At 41.6% G+C, this 15331-nt stretch overlaps 1 protein-coding gene across 1 annotated transcript in view; it reads right to left on the reverse strand.

Annotated features, from left to right (window-relative positions):
- Positions 1-3141: 3141 nt before the first annotated feature.
- tyro3 (TYRO3 protein tyrosine kinase) overlaps positions 3142-15331 on the reverse strand; it is a 28599-nt gene continuing 16409 nt past the window's right edge. Inside the window, exons 9-19 of the mRNA XM_041848109.1 lie at positions 10296-10434; positions 10006-10132; positions 9354-9448; positions 9124-9219; positions 8764-8844; positions 7808-7900; positions 7444-7565; positions 4945-5054; positions 4548-4707; positions 4039-4175; positions 3142-3826 (exon numbers count right to left, since the gene is read on the reverse strand). Coding sequence (XP_041704043.1) covers positions 3412-3826; positions 4039-4175; positions 4548-4707; positions 4945-5054; positions 7444-7565; positions 7808-7900; positions 8764-8844; positions 9124-9219; positions 9354-9448; positions 10006-10132; positions 10296-10434 — 1575 coding nt within the window. The 3' untranslated portion in view covers positions 3142-3411. The remainder of the gene's footprint in view (positions 3827-4038; positions 4176-4547; positions 4708-4944; positions 5055-7443; positions 7566-7807; positions 7901-8763; positions 8845-9123; positions 9220-9353; positions 9449-10005; positions 10133-10295; positions 10435-15331) is intronic.

Genomic DNA, 15331 nt, shown 5'->3' on the forward strand with positions numbered 1-15331 from the left:
TTACTTACACTTGGAGGTGTGAATTACATTGTAGCTTTATGTCAAACAACTAGGCACTGGCTGGTAAGGATGGACTGGTCAGAGTATCACAACACAAAGCATCAGCTTCATAAGTCTTTGTTTTTAATGATCTGGGTTGTATCTATGGACATTATTTTATAACAATATACAAAAAATACATTGAAAATATACATATTAAAACATAATGTCCCTTGATATCCCATAGCCTACATGGAATGCTCCAGAATGCAAAATCAAGGGTGTCTCTGTAAGCACTTTGAACATCAGTGAACGACAGACTCCCATTTTATCAGGCTAATGTCTTAACACATAATATCCATATTCACACTCTGGTAAACTTAGTTATTGAATACATACAACGTTCTGCATATTATCCTGTTTCATCAATTCTCAATGGTACTCTTCAAAATAACTCATTGACAAAAAATGTAAAGAGATACTTTGGGATTTTGGCAATGAGGTCTTTATCTACTTCCCCAGAGTCAGATGAAGTTGTTGATACCATTTTTATGTCTCCATGTCCAGTATTAAGGAAGTTGGAGGTAGTTTCGCGACCCAATGCTAACTAGCATTAGCGCAATGACTGGAAGTCTATGGGTATCTGCTATGACTTCCAGTTATTGTGCTAACGCTAGTTAGCAGTTGTGCTAGCGCTAGTGAGAAACTTCCTTCAAATGGGATGCACCGACATAAAAATGGTATCAACGATTTCATAGGACTCTGGGGAAGTAGATAAAAGGCCTCATTGCAAAAATCCCTAAGTATCCCTTTAAGGCAGCGGTCACCAACCGGTCCTCGCCATGGACTGGTCGATCTCCAAGGCATTCCTAGTCGATCGCCAAAAATGTATGTAAAAAACCCAACGATAAAGCCTTGCGTTCCTATTTTATTTGTCTCGCACTGTTGACGGTAGGTGGACCCGATTCAGCTGCCCTCCGCGCCGGGAAGGCGAAGTGTTCCCATTTTGGACCATTTCATGTGTCTGAAGGTGCAAACGGGCCCGGAGAGCAAATCAAGTGCTATATAGGCCTACCGCTGGCTAATCACATGGCTCAGATAACAGTGTCTGCAGTAAAGTAGCAGGCAATAAAAAAAGAATAACATACAGCAAAGTTGATACTGTGAGATTTCAAACCGTTTAAAACCATGACGAGAGAGACTGTCAAGGAATACAGCAAAGAGCTTCTGTCAACAGTTTTTATTCAACACTTTTATAAGCCATAAAATGCGCATTCTTCCTACTTCCACGGGCTACAACCAGCACTGCATCTGTAATGAGTAGGAAAGTGTATCGTTTGCGTTGTTATTATTAGAGGCTTGGGTCTTTAATATCAAGGAATTTCACTTTCTCTGTTCATACCAGTAACATTAATTTGTGCATGAGGCAGAAATAATGCGGTGTGACTCGAGTTTCACCATCAGCTGGAAGACCGTGTCCCTTTTTGGTCAGCAAAGGAAAGGGAGAGTGGAGGGACGTTGAGAGGTGGACCCTCAGTCTGCTGCTCTCTCCCTCCGCTGAGACTGACCATCAGATGCAGGCACCATCAGCCCCCCCAAAATAATTATTTAAAATGTATGCTCACTCAGCTGTGCCTTACAAGTAATACAACTGATCTATTACTGGTGTGATCATATAGCCTACCATACATTTTGAAATATACACTGAACAAAAATGAAAACATAAAAAAATGATATGCTACTTATCCTTTTATCTATACTGAACAAAAATATAATCGCAACATGCTAAGTGTTGGTCCCATGTTTCATGAGCTGAAATAAAAGATCCCAGAAATTTTCCAAATGCACAAAAAAAAATTCTCTCAAATTTTGTGCACACATTCGTTTACATCCCTGTTATTGAGCAGTTCCCCTTAGGCCAAGATAATCCATCCACCTGACAGGTGTGGCATATCAAGAAGCTGATTAAACAGCATGATCATTACACAGGTGCACCTTGTGCTGCAGTTGTCACACAATGCCAACTGTTGCATGTTGCGTTTATATTTTTGTTCAGTATATATTTTTAAATGGTCCGAACAACATTGGCAGGGCAATTGAAGCAAATCCAATATGCAGTGATAATGTATTGGGTCTACAGCCTACTGCACAAACCTCATTGCTACAGTACTGTTTTTAATAGGTTAATGTTGCATAAGCATACATTTTTTAAAGTAATGTAAAAAATAAAATATAAATCTGAGCAGTAGAACTCTGCTTGCATTTGGACTCAGAATGTGATCTGGACTCAGAAAAGGATGGTGACCACTGCTTTAAGGGATTCTAACAGTCGTGGTCCCATTAAATGTTATTCTAAGGTTAAATAAGAATACAGATTAAGAATGAGTGTAATAGACACTTTTGGACTGGAGCTGCTTTTTATATTGAGTTTAGGGTATTGATAGATTCTGTTCAAATATAACATGTTTCAAGTTAAACTGTAGTTTGTTTGTATCCTGTTTAGTGAGTGATTACAGTGAGTATTAATGAAGTTTAGGCCATGAAACTGTATGCTAATTTGGAAAGGTTGACCTAATCAGATAAGAGGAAATTGCCTCGGATCAGGGAGCAGGGTCAGGCCAAGGACAATGAAGATGGACGGGGTGTGATTCTGACATCTAGCTAACCAAAGAGAGGACCATGGACATTCCACAGGGTAGATAAGGGAAACTCATTGGGGTCATAAAATGTATAGCTGGGTAGGTGACACCTAAAAGAGGGTGGTGACCAAAAGGAGGGAAGAGTATAAGATGTGTTGTGAACTTTCTAAATGTATGCACTCAGCTGACGGCATCCTTGGTAATAAACACTTGAAACTTCTCTTGAGCTTTTGGTCTCAATTCCTTACTGCAAAGAGTAATTTTCTTTTCAACAGTATGAAAGGGAGTAAGTTCGCAAAGCAACAAATACCAATGTTCAATACCTACAGTACAGTGCACACTAGGGACATAGGGAGCATTTGTTAATAAATTCAGTCCCTAAACATCAAAAGGTGCGTATCTACATACTAAATAATGCCTCTGTCAGTGAGTTTTCCATTGAAAAGTTAACTAACTGTATATCAGTCAAGATCTAAATGTACTGTGCTTTTTGTCAAAGTAATAGTAAGGCTGATTGTGTGTGTCTGGGTGTGAAGTCATTTAGTTTAAAGTACAAAAATACACAGAATAACTTGCAATAAAATGGGTAGAAAAGTTCAGTAAGATATGCACTTCAATCCAATTTTGCTCCATTAAGTAATGCTGGTGAGCAGCCATTTGTTTTCAGAAACTTCACTGGAAGGCAGTAGTGAGTGACCAACCCACCACAACCAATTTGCCAGTCTGTGAAATCTGTACACAAGGTCAGTTGCGGTCAGGGCAGGGGAGGCAGCATGGTGGTCGAAATATAAAATCACACATTAATGAACGTGTCTTCATATTTCTCATCCCTAACTTCTTGCTGCAAGGTATCCATCGAGTCAACCTGCCTCCCACCGTCCTCCTCTTCATTGCTATTACAGGTAGGGCCAATGATGTAGCGGTAGTCTCCACCGATAGCCAGAGCTACCCCAGAAGACACCATGAGCCAGTCTTTTTCATCTTCCTCCATCCCCACACACTGCCAGGGCATTGCTGACCCTGTGCCCAGTGCCCCTGCGCCCTGCTCCACCTTGTCATTCTCCAGGTTAACGTAGAGAAGGGCCTCCTTAATACAGCTACGCCCTGGGGATAGGCTGGCCCACAGCCTCTCCAGCTGGTCAATCAGGTGCTGGAAACTGGGGCGGCACTTGGGAACAGGGCTCCAGCAGCTATGCATGATCTCGTAACTGGGAAAAAAAGAGGAAGACGATTCGAACTGTCAGGTCATTATTGTAAAAGAGAATATGTTCTCAATGAGTTACCTGGTTAAATAGGCAGTAAAAATATTAATCTGGCACCAATGATGATAATTTGATTGTTTAAGTCATTTGAAAAGTATAGCACCGATCCCATCAGTTCTGATGAAGGCCTTTTCGATCAGACCCAGTGGACCACTCACATGTCGTCTCGGCAGTCAGGTGGCTGTTTGAGCCTCTCTCCCTTGATGAGGTACTCGTAGATTTCTGAGTTCTCCACCCCAGGGTAAGGGGTCTGCCCCCGTGCCATGATCTCCCACATGGTGACTCCAAACGCCCACTGTGGGAAAACAGAGTCAGTCAGTTAACTTCTGGGCCATTAAAGTCAAAAATAAGGAATTGACAGTTCCAAAAACAAACAACATCTTATCTATTAAACAGGGACTCAGTCAGTGAACTTCTGGGGCCACTACATGGTTCAAAAATTCAAAAATGAAATTGATTGGTCTGGAAACAAAATAAACATCCTATCCATGATGCATTGAATTGCATAACAAAACACAAATGTAATCCTTTTCACAAAGAGGATTTCAAGATGGGGATCCCAAACTCAAATATTACCACCCTACAGTGTCACCATCATTTAGAAAATGAAGGTATGAGTTTGTGTGTACTGTGACCAAGATGAGGGCGCATCTATGTTTGTATGTACCACATCACTCTGAGTAGTGTAGACATTGTCAGCAAGACTCTCCAGAGATATCCACTTGACAGGCAGCTTTGAGACAGATCCTTGTCTGTAGTAGTCGCCACTGTAGATTTTCTTTGACAGGCCAAAGTCTGCCACACAGACTGTCAAGTTTTCACTAAGCCTATGAACAAAGGACAGGAGATGGTCACAATCCAACCCACAGGCAAAAGAAAGCTCTAGTAAATTCAGTGTTAAACCATATTAGAGGGAGTTCCAGTTAGGAAAGAGTAAAGTGACAGGTTGCGTCTCAAATGTTGCCACATTCCCCATTTAGTGCACTAGTTTTGACCAGGGCCCTATAGGGAATAGGGTGCCATTTGGGATAAAGCCACTGTCTACTCTGCTCGTAGATTCTCACATGCAGTTGCGCGCAGCCAGATCTCTGTGTATGAAGTTTTTATTGCTCAGGTACTCCATTCCACGAGCGATGTCCAACATGAACTGTATGAGCATCTGCAGTGACACTGTCTGTGTGAGGGAGACAGCAAGATTACTTTGTTAAAACATGATTTGAAGCTCTACATCAATTACAAAGTCTACTATCGAAAAAAACAACAAATAAATTGGCCCCACAGGTCAACCTGGTCTTTCCTCTACAGTCGATAACAGGAAATGAAGGAATGATTTAAAACATTCTGTATCTAAACAGTCAAATGTAACAGTGGAAGACCTTGAGTTCTCTGGACACATGCTGGGCAGAAGTGTATTATAGTGTTACAGGGTTAGTGTACAAAACATTAAGAACACCTGCTCTTTCCATGACAGTCTGACCAGGTGAAAGCTATGATCCCTTAACGATGTCACCTGTTAAATCCACTTCAAATCAGTGTAGATGAAGGGGAGGAGACAGGTTAAAGAAGGATTTTCAAGCCTTGAGACAATTGAGACATGGATTGTGTACGTGTGCCATTCAGAGGGTGAATGGGCAAGACAAAATACAGTGAGGGAAAAGTATTTGATCCCCTGCTGATTTTGTACGTTTGCCCACTGACAAAGACATGATCAGTCTATAATTTTTATGGTAGGTTTATTTGAACAGTGAGAGACAGAATAACAACAACAAAATCCAGAAAAACGCATGTCAAAAATGTTATAAATTGATTTGCATTTTAATGAGGGAAATAAGTATTTGACCCCTCTGCAAAACATGACTTAGTACTTGGTGGCAAAACCCTTGTTGGCAATCACAGAGGTCAGACGTTTCTTGTAGTTGGCCACCAGGTTTGCACACATCTCAGTAGGGATTTTGTCCCACTACACTTTGCAGATCTTCTCCAAGTCATTAAGTTTTCGAGGCTGACGTTTGGCAACTCGAACCTTCAGTTCCATCCACAGATTTTCTATGGGATTAAGGTCTGGAGACTGGCTAGGCCACTCCAGGACCTTAGTGTGCTTCTTCTTGAGCCACTCCTTTGTTGCCTTGGCCGTGTGTGGAATGCTGGAATACCCATCCACAACCCATTTTCAATGCCCTGGCTGAGGGAAGGAGGTTCTCAACCAAGATTTGACGGTACGTGGCCCCGTCCATCGTCCCTTTGATGCGGTGAAGTTGTCCTGTCCCCTTAGCAGAAAAACACCCTCAAAGCATAATGTTTCCACCTCCATGTTTGACAGTGTGGATGGTGTTCTTGGGGTCATAGGCAGCATTCCTCCTCCTCCAAACACGGCGAGTTGAGTTGATGCCAAAGAGCTCGATTTTGGTCTCATCTGACCACAACACTTTCACCCAGTTCTCCTCTGAATCATTCAGATGTTCATTGGCAAACTTCAGACGGGCCTGTATATGTGCTTTCTTGAGCAGGGGGACCTTGAAGGCGCTGCAGGATTTCAGTCCTTCACGGCGTAGTGTGTTACCAATTGTTTTCTTGGTGACTATGGTCCCAGCTGCCTTGAGATCATTGACAAGATCCTCCCGTGTAGTTCTGGGCTGATTCCTCACCGTTCTCATGATCATTGCAACTCCACGAGGTGAGATCTTGCATGGAGCCCCAGGCCGAGGGAGATTGACAGTTCTTTTGTGTTTCTTCCATTTGCTAATAATCGCACCAACTGTTGTCACCTTCTCACCAAGCTGCTTGGCGATGGTCTTGTAGCCCATTCCAGCCTTGTGTAGGTCTACAATCTTGTCCCTGACATCCTTGGCGAGCTCTTTGGTCTTGGCCATGGTGGAGAGTTTGGAATCTGATTGATTGATTGCTTCTGTGGACAGGTGTCTTTTATACAGGTAACAAGCTGAGATTAGGAGCACTCCCTTTAAGAGTGTGCTCCTAATCTCAGCTCGTTACCTGTATAAAAGACACCTGGGAGACAGAAATCTTTCTGATTGAGAGGGGGTCAAATACTTATTTCCCTCATTAAAATGCAAATCAATTTATATAATTTTTAACATGCGTTTTTCTGGATTTTTTTGTTGTTATTCTGTCTCTCACTGTTCAAATAAACCTACCATTAAAATTATAGACTGATCATTTCTTTGTCAGTGTGCAAACGTACAAAATCAGCAGGGGATCAAATACTTTTTTCCCTCACTGTAATTAAGTGCCTTTGAACGGGGTATGGTAGTAGGTGCCAGGCGCACCGGTTTGAGTGTGTCAAGAACTGCAACACTTTGTGCCAATTTGACACAACTGTGGGACGCATTGGAGTCAACATGGGCCAGCATCCCTGTGGAATGCTTTTGACACATTGTAGAGTCCATGCCCCAATGAATTGAGGCTGTTCTGGGGGCAAAAGGCGGTGCAACTCAATATTAGGAAAGTGTTCCTAATGTTTTGTACACTCAGTGTATGTATTCCAGTATTGGGTATCTATTTTAGTATGCATACAAGTGTGTATAAAATGTATAGGGGGCACTCACAAAGGGCTCATCTCCAAGGCGGGACAAGAGCAGAAATGTGTGAAGGTCCCCGTGCTTCATGAATGGCAGGATAACCATGGGGATGGGCAACCGTTGCTGAGGCCGTCTGTGCAAACTCACTCCTGGAGGACCAAAATATATTCAATATAATTATAAAATATAATCAACAACTCACTGCACTGAGTTGCTGTAATGACACAGTTACAACACTTTCTCAGAACCTATAAGTAGCCTACTTGTTGTACTCCTTTGTGGAAGATATTATTATTTGTAATCTGGCAATGCCTTTCGTAAATAAAGTTGTAATGAATTTAATTGAAATAAACGTTGGCCCAAGTCATGGGTTTATATATTCACTACTAACCAATGAGCTGGATGACATTAGGATGATCGAAGTCCTTCATATGAGAAGCCTCCTTCAGGCACTGTTCAATATCACATGATGAGTTGATATCCGCTGAAGGATAAATGACAGAAAACATAACAATTATCACAACTTGCAAGGACTTATTAGTTCACATCAGGGGTGAAAGTAAGCCGGTATGGAGTTCTGGCAAAATAAATAGTAGGGGCACGCCGTAGGCCTACTGGTAAAACATGAGCCTATCACAATAATTAAAACAAAGATGCCAAGAAGAACTGTAGGCTATTACACTATTATTTATCATTAGCCTACTGCATGTCAATGTCATAAAACATGTAAGAATGGACTTGAAAACATGTGGAAGTATGCTCCAAAATGCTATGTGGTTCGACAATATAGTGACATTTTGCCAAGGCAGAGATGAGTGGCCGAGACTGAGACGCACGCAAACAGCAGTGGACGCATCAATTCAGGTTACACAAGTTTAGGCCTTTTTGACAAATCGCCAAATGTCATTCATTCCACTTTTTGGTGTTTTGTAACAGCTGTCTCTTTCCATTCATCAAATGGCGGGTACACAGTGCACCGTATGGATGCTGGAATTATTTTTTAGAGTGGACGAACATGCGCAGGTAGCCAGGCTTACAGGAGCCGTTTGAAGTGATTGTTTGACAATCAGATGAAAACATCATGACTGGTTGTGTTTATGACACATTAAAAGAAAATACACTTAAAAAGTTAGACGACAAATCTTTACTACTAGGCCGACAGCGATCCTTTAAAATTAATAGAGATTCTGTAATTCTATGATTAGGCCCAAGCACGTGCACACAAAGGAAGTCCCATCCCGGGAATAAATTAAATCTACTTTCAACTGTATCAATGTAATATCCACTGACTGTACACATTCATATAAAAAGGCAGTTAAAATGTAAAGTCAATAGTCTCTCACTCACTTTTGAGCACCTTCACTGCAACCTTCTGTACAGTACTGTCCTCCATCTTTAGGAAGGCCTCACGCACTGAGCCAAACTCACCTACACAAACACAGAAAAATCACTGCCACATTAATCCTGGGACAATAAACACTTTGGTACAATTCAACATATTCCAAAACATCACAACACAGACATTAGGTCTGCCTTGTTATTTAGCAATACACAGTCATGATTATAGGCCATGCCAGACGTTTGTAAATGCTCTCTTTTGCAGCCGCTAGCATCCACAACATTTTGTCAACACTACTTTTAGTCAGCACTTTTAAAGGGTGTGAGCTATTTTGTATAGAAACAGTACACAAGGAAGCCCTCACCAACCTTTTCCCAACATGTGTCCGAGGGTCAGTAGTCTTTCTGGGATCAGGACGTCTTGCAGTTTGGCCTTTAGATCGTCATTGATACCCAAGCTGTCCACTGGTGGGAGACACCGATTCAATGTATTATTCACCATCCAGGTCCACTGACTACAGGCACTACAGTACGTGTCAATAGAGGGCGGCAACTTTATTTGTGGAGACCGTAAGCCAAACACGACTGACTTTACTTACAGCTGAGTTCTGGGAGCTCTGGGCAGGTCCTGTTGAATGACCTGGCTGCAGTGAAGGAGACCATGCTCTCAGTCCCTGGGGGTTTGAACACAGACCTGCAAGGACAAGCACAGTCCTGCGTTCACATACTGTATTGGCGCCGGCAGGTCTACTGTCTGCAATATCTACCAGAATCAGAGGCCTCGTTTGAATACTTTATGACTGCGCTGTTATTCCTGCTTTGCCTTGGTTTTGTAACCTTGCAGTAAAGTCGCTCCTGTTCGAATACTTCTGAAATGCATCCTTCCTTCCTTGGGGTAATCCACTGATCTGGCAAAGACATTGGTGAACGGAATGTAGTGGAAATCTTGCTTTCCCTCATCCAATCATGTCAGCTCAGTGATAACTTTAAGGAAGGGAAGAAATAAGGAAGGTTGCAGTCATAAAATATTCACACAATGCCTCTGATTCTGGTAAATACTGCAGACAGAAGGCCTATATGTAAAGTCAGTGTACTTGGGGGGAAAACATGCTCTTTAGCAGCTGTTGTTTACAGTAGGTCAGTCAATTCATTAAAATGGTGCTTTCAGCTCATGCTAATGAATTGAAACAGAAAATAATGTTTATTTGAAAGGCTTTGGTCTTGTCTAGCAAGAGAGCAATGGCAGCATACCCAAACGGTGTCTCCTTCCCTCTGCGATGCACTAGGACTGTCAAGAGAAGCCCCACCATTGTGGCCACCAGCAGGCCCAACAGAAGACCCACCCACATATGGCCTCTCTGCATCTGGGCTGCCACTGCTGTGTGGAACACACACACACACAGCTTTACATACAACACAACGCCCCGTCACCTTCAAATTTGGAGCATAGGTTTCAAAACAACTAGACTACTAGATGGATAGTGGCAGGGCTAGAGGGGCAGACGGGCTAATAATGGAGAGTGACAGAGGGGCTCACTGACCTGAGGTGGGCATGACAAGTACAGGCTGGCTCCAGGGCCCACAACCAGCACCTGTACACGCTGACACCTGGAAGGTGGCGTTGAAGAAACGACCTCCACCAGACAGGTGGGCCACATTCTCTTTAAAGAACAGAGCCTCCTGGAACACAACAACCAAAATATGTCAGCGTGTGGTCTATTAAGACATGCTTTGAGTTTAAGAAACGTAAAACAAAGCTTCCATCGCAAGTGAGTGCTGGCCTTTTTAAATGTTTTACACAACACACAAAGACACACATTATGCTTTGGAACTGCTGAATACTGAGAAAAAAATTATTTGGATAATTTTCTTTGGCACCACAGGAACAAAATACGAATGTGGCCTTTCTAAGAATAGATTTTTGTAAAGAACTCACATTATGAGAGAAGATTAGAAGTTTTGATATCTGCCACACCCCCATTGAATCAGTTGTTTTTCGAAGGAGAAAAGTGTGTCTGTCTCTCCGACCTTTTCAATATTGAATTGCGATCTCCACCGTCCCATATAAAGTGAATGTGTCTGAACGAGACAGACAGCAAATTGAGCTGCTTGTCATGGCAACATACAAACCTTTTTTTCAGTTGACTGGCTAAATCGATACTTTGTTGCGAAAACTAAAATGGTTTCTAAATGACCAACCCATCGGTCGCAGCTGGTGCCTTATGAAGGACACTGAATTTACCACCTCGAATCATGCATTTCTGGGCAACATCAAACAGCTAAGAAGGCAAGGAAAATATATCACAAACAGCCCCCCTCCATCACGATAAGGACATGGCCCAGCTCCAAAACTCACAGGCTCTGAATTCCGGTACACCAAGGGGTCTGGTCCAGAAAGTGTGGTTCGACCTCCAGTTACATCTGGGTCGAAAAGTAAAAGAGGGGAACAGACAACTAAAGCCCAACTCATTCCTCGTAAAAACTGACGAGAACGGTCTAAGGTATGTTGTTCATAGCCTGTTTGTGTTATTTCTAAGTTGCACTTGTAATTAGGCTACAAACAATATTATAACAACGAATTCTCTCTCTCAGATAAGCCACTCTCGCATATAATGAGGCCACAAAGAATCATCTGGACCCAAGGAAGAGGGGCAGGGAGTCCTAGAGGGGATTAATGTTTGGGCAGCCAGGGAACCCACTATACCCGGTGGCATCACTGGAGAAATATCTATCGAAATGCCCAGAGAACGCCCTTGCATTTTATCTCCACCGAAGGAGAGGAGAGTATCGGGGACTCGATCTGGTACACGTCAGAGCCGATGGGCGTGAACTATCTGGCAGCACTTCTACCCAAGATCTGCAGGGCAGCGGGTACAACTACATACACAAATCACAGCATTAGGACCACGACAGTCCAGAAACTGGCCAATGCTGGTTTAGAAGCGAGGGACATTATGTCAGTGAGTGGGCATCGGTGCGAAGGTTCGCTCCATAGCTACTGGCATCCCTCACTGACAGACAGAAAATGCTGGAGCAACATCCTGGCCGAAAACAAAGGGAACACTGCAGCACCCATCAACACCCAAAAGGCTGAAGCAAGGCAGCAGAAGTAGTAGCACAGACTCAGATATTTCAACCAATGCACCATCCAGGAGAATGTACAGATAAATGTGACATACAATAGGTAGCTATAGCTATGTCATCTGTGATAACAAAGAGAATGTATGGTTTCATTTATTAAAATCAGCTCAAATGAATGTCATGGATTGTCTTTCTTTTGTCTAAACAGCGTCCTGACAAAAGAGCACATTTTCTCTGCAAAGTCGCGTATCATAAACTGATTGTTATTGATGTATCCAAATAAATGTCACTAGAAAAAAGCTTAAACAAATGCAAAATGCAGCTACTTTGCTGGCTGTTATTGTGGCTGAACTTTTTGACGTAACTGTAAATTAGCAGTAGTTGGCTAGCTAGCAAGCAAGGGATAAGAACGTTGCCAGCCAGTATGACGATGGAACATTTAGAACGAACGACTGGGTCGCGTCTATAGATACAGAACAAAAAGAAAGAACGACTGGGTCACGTCTCTAGCAACCCTAGATTTGTGTCGGGACTATATCTTGTGGAAGGATGAAATAGTATGAATACATTAATCAAAATAACGTTGTTAATGAAAATATGTCAATCACTATTTGAATATGTTGGTAACCCGTTGTATAAAAGTGATAATGCCCTCAAAGCCAGTGTTTGTTGGAAATATTGGCACAGTTTGTCGGCCATCGACTTCGTCTCGGGCCTAACAACACCCGTGCCAATATACCCAAATACCGGCTTCTCTGGCATTATCAATGAAATGCTCAATAGAGGACACATAAAACGATGGGGTAGATTAAAACATATGATGTCTGATTGGAGGGAGTACAGTGGAATTATCGTCATCATGTTTTGTTTGTAATTAAAATGTTTGTGTTGCTGATTAAGACGTGCTATAGTGAATGTTAACGAAATGTACACTTTCTCGTCCAGGAGAAGAGGGTGTCATTATCTCTCTCTTTGGAATGTTCCCATGACTGTGGTCTGAGGAGCACAGTTAGTGAAATTCGGCAGTTTTATAAGTATAAAGGTATCTGGATTCGGCCATAAAGGGAGCACCCAAATTAAATAAGGCCTGGCCATTTTTGTTTGTTTTTGCCCTATGGTTTGCAAATACCCTCACACAACACACTTGTTATGAATATTTGTTAGTGTTTAATACCGTGTTTGACTTCTTGAATGGACTATTTCATCTGGGTTTAGTGGGTTTTTCACGGGTTAGACAGACTGCATCTTAAACATGTGATTTATTTTTATAAGAACTGTACTGAAGACTTACTGTACACCTGGGATACGAAATGTATGAAATGTTTGACTGTTTTTAAATAGTCTACTATAGAATGAAACATTTTTTGAAGGGTTTGCATGACCTCTGACCTCTGTCCTGGCTTTCTAGTGTGGTTTGATCGCCCTCACTGGAAAGCGGAGAGACATTGGATTATGAATTTAGGGTCATTTGTAATACTGATTTGAAGGTCATTTGTAATACTGATAATTATGAAGAAGTTTATATTTCATAGACATATTTGTGATTTGGTCCACAGGGGTCAGAGAGGGCTGCCCTTGAATAAGGGTAGGCTGTTTTAAGTCTATTTTCCTATGACCGTATGGGTACCATTTTTTCTTTAAGGAGTTATTATGCATTTGTTATTTTAAATTGGTTTTTATTTCACCAGTAGTGTTGTTGTTTTTACACATTAATCACATTGTGAGTCATGTGTCAAAATGGGGGATTTACCAGTCCTCTGAAGGATTTTGGATTGAAGTTTTACAAACCTTGAGTGATATATAGAAGTGTATCGAGTGATATATGAAGGAGTGTTGTTGTGTTGTTTGTTTTGTTTTCGATACAAATCTCACCAGATTGGGTCTGCTGGATAGTTGGAATTTCTCCCGATGGGTTAGTCTAACTTCCTGATCCTGTGACTCTGCGGTGAAGCCGACAGAGTGATAAGGGGAGTATATTAGAAATTGGTATTAAGAATACTTGGTAAAAGTAATGATTTGTCATAGCCAATGCTTGTCTGGCTTTTCTGAATCAGAAATGAACTGAACTAAACTGTTGTTCTGATCTGTCCTCTCTCAAGTTTATGGTGATCGTGACTACACATGGTATCTACATGCATGAAAGGGATAATTCGGCCAAGAACGGTGTGAACGTCAAAACCCCCTCTAACCGGTTGAAGAAAATGGCGTTCGATACGGCCCTGTTCTGCACCACTTCTACAGAGAGACCTGAGTCCGAGCCAGCAACCTGTACACAGCATCCAATCAAAGCTATCAACTGCTTTTTCTCTCATGCCTTTTCTCTCAGGAGTGTGACAGGAGTCCATGTGGAGTGAGCATGAAGAGAGATCTGTTCCAAACTTCTCTAAATGTTGCTGGTTGGCAAATGGACAATACATAATGGGTGGTAAAGGTGGTGGCAGCCCATGTGAGAAATTGAAATTGGGACATTTTCATGGGCCATCCATTTTGAACTATAAAGCTATCTGAAGAAGAAAATGGGGAGACGCCAGAAGATTGAGTGCCGGGGATGGAAGGGGTTGGTCAACTGTGCCCGTAATTGATTTGGACTTGTCCAAAATTGTTATTTGGGGTATCAGGTTGATTAAGGAGGTCTACACACTGCTAAATGTATAGTAATTTAGACTAAGAAAGCATTGAGATACTGATGGGTAGTTATTCTCCTTATGAGGAAGCTAATGCTAGAATTATGGATAATTATACTGTATGTTAATATAAATTTACATTCTGCCAGTGTTGATGTGTGCTAAATTGAGGGTTTTAACTTTTGAGTGACAGGACCAATGTGAATCACTAAGAATTGTCATTCTAAATTTGGTTTGGATAGTTAATTGGGTTTTGATTAGGATTTGTAAACTGACTGATTGATTTGAGTAAGTTGTTAGTATGTTAATAACTATATGAGTGAAGCAATTAATGTATTATGGATTGATTGTTGTTATACTAATTGTGACATGGGTAAAGAAGTTGTGTGTACTAAAGATGTTGACACTATTCTCAGCATGCCCTGGTGAATGGAGGGAGAGTAAAACTGATCCTAATCTATTTGATATATATATCCATATGACATTTTTGATGATAATGTTAATACTCAGGAACTATGCTTGTCCTAGGTCATGTTCATTAGGCACCAAACTGAAGACATTTTACTTAAACCGGGAATCCCTACCAGGATTTGTCCAACAAGATATGCTCATTTTAGTTTCTACAGATGGTGTTATGGGGATGGCAATAGTTATTTCCACCATGCTGATCCATTGGAGTGTGCTAGATAACTAAAGTTTATTTTATTAAACTCCATTGTTGAATGCACTGCATTATGCATTCAATATTTGCTTTTCACTGTCTATGAAGATATAGTCTTGAATCATATAAACTGTATGCATCTTTTGTTTTTCTTCATGGGTTCGTGCAGGTGACTGTGTATCATGACCTCCCCAGACAAATTGGTAGAATG

This window comes from Coregonus clupeaformis, chromosome 25 (assembly GCF_020615455.1).
Source record: "Coregonus clupeaformis isolate EN_2021a chromosome 25, ASM2061545v1, whole genome shotgun sequence".
Taxonomy (NCBI): Eukaryota; Metazoa; Chordata; class Actinopteri; order Salmoniformes; family Salmonidae; genus Coregonus; species Coregonus clupeaformis.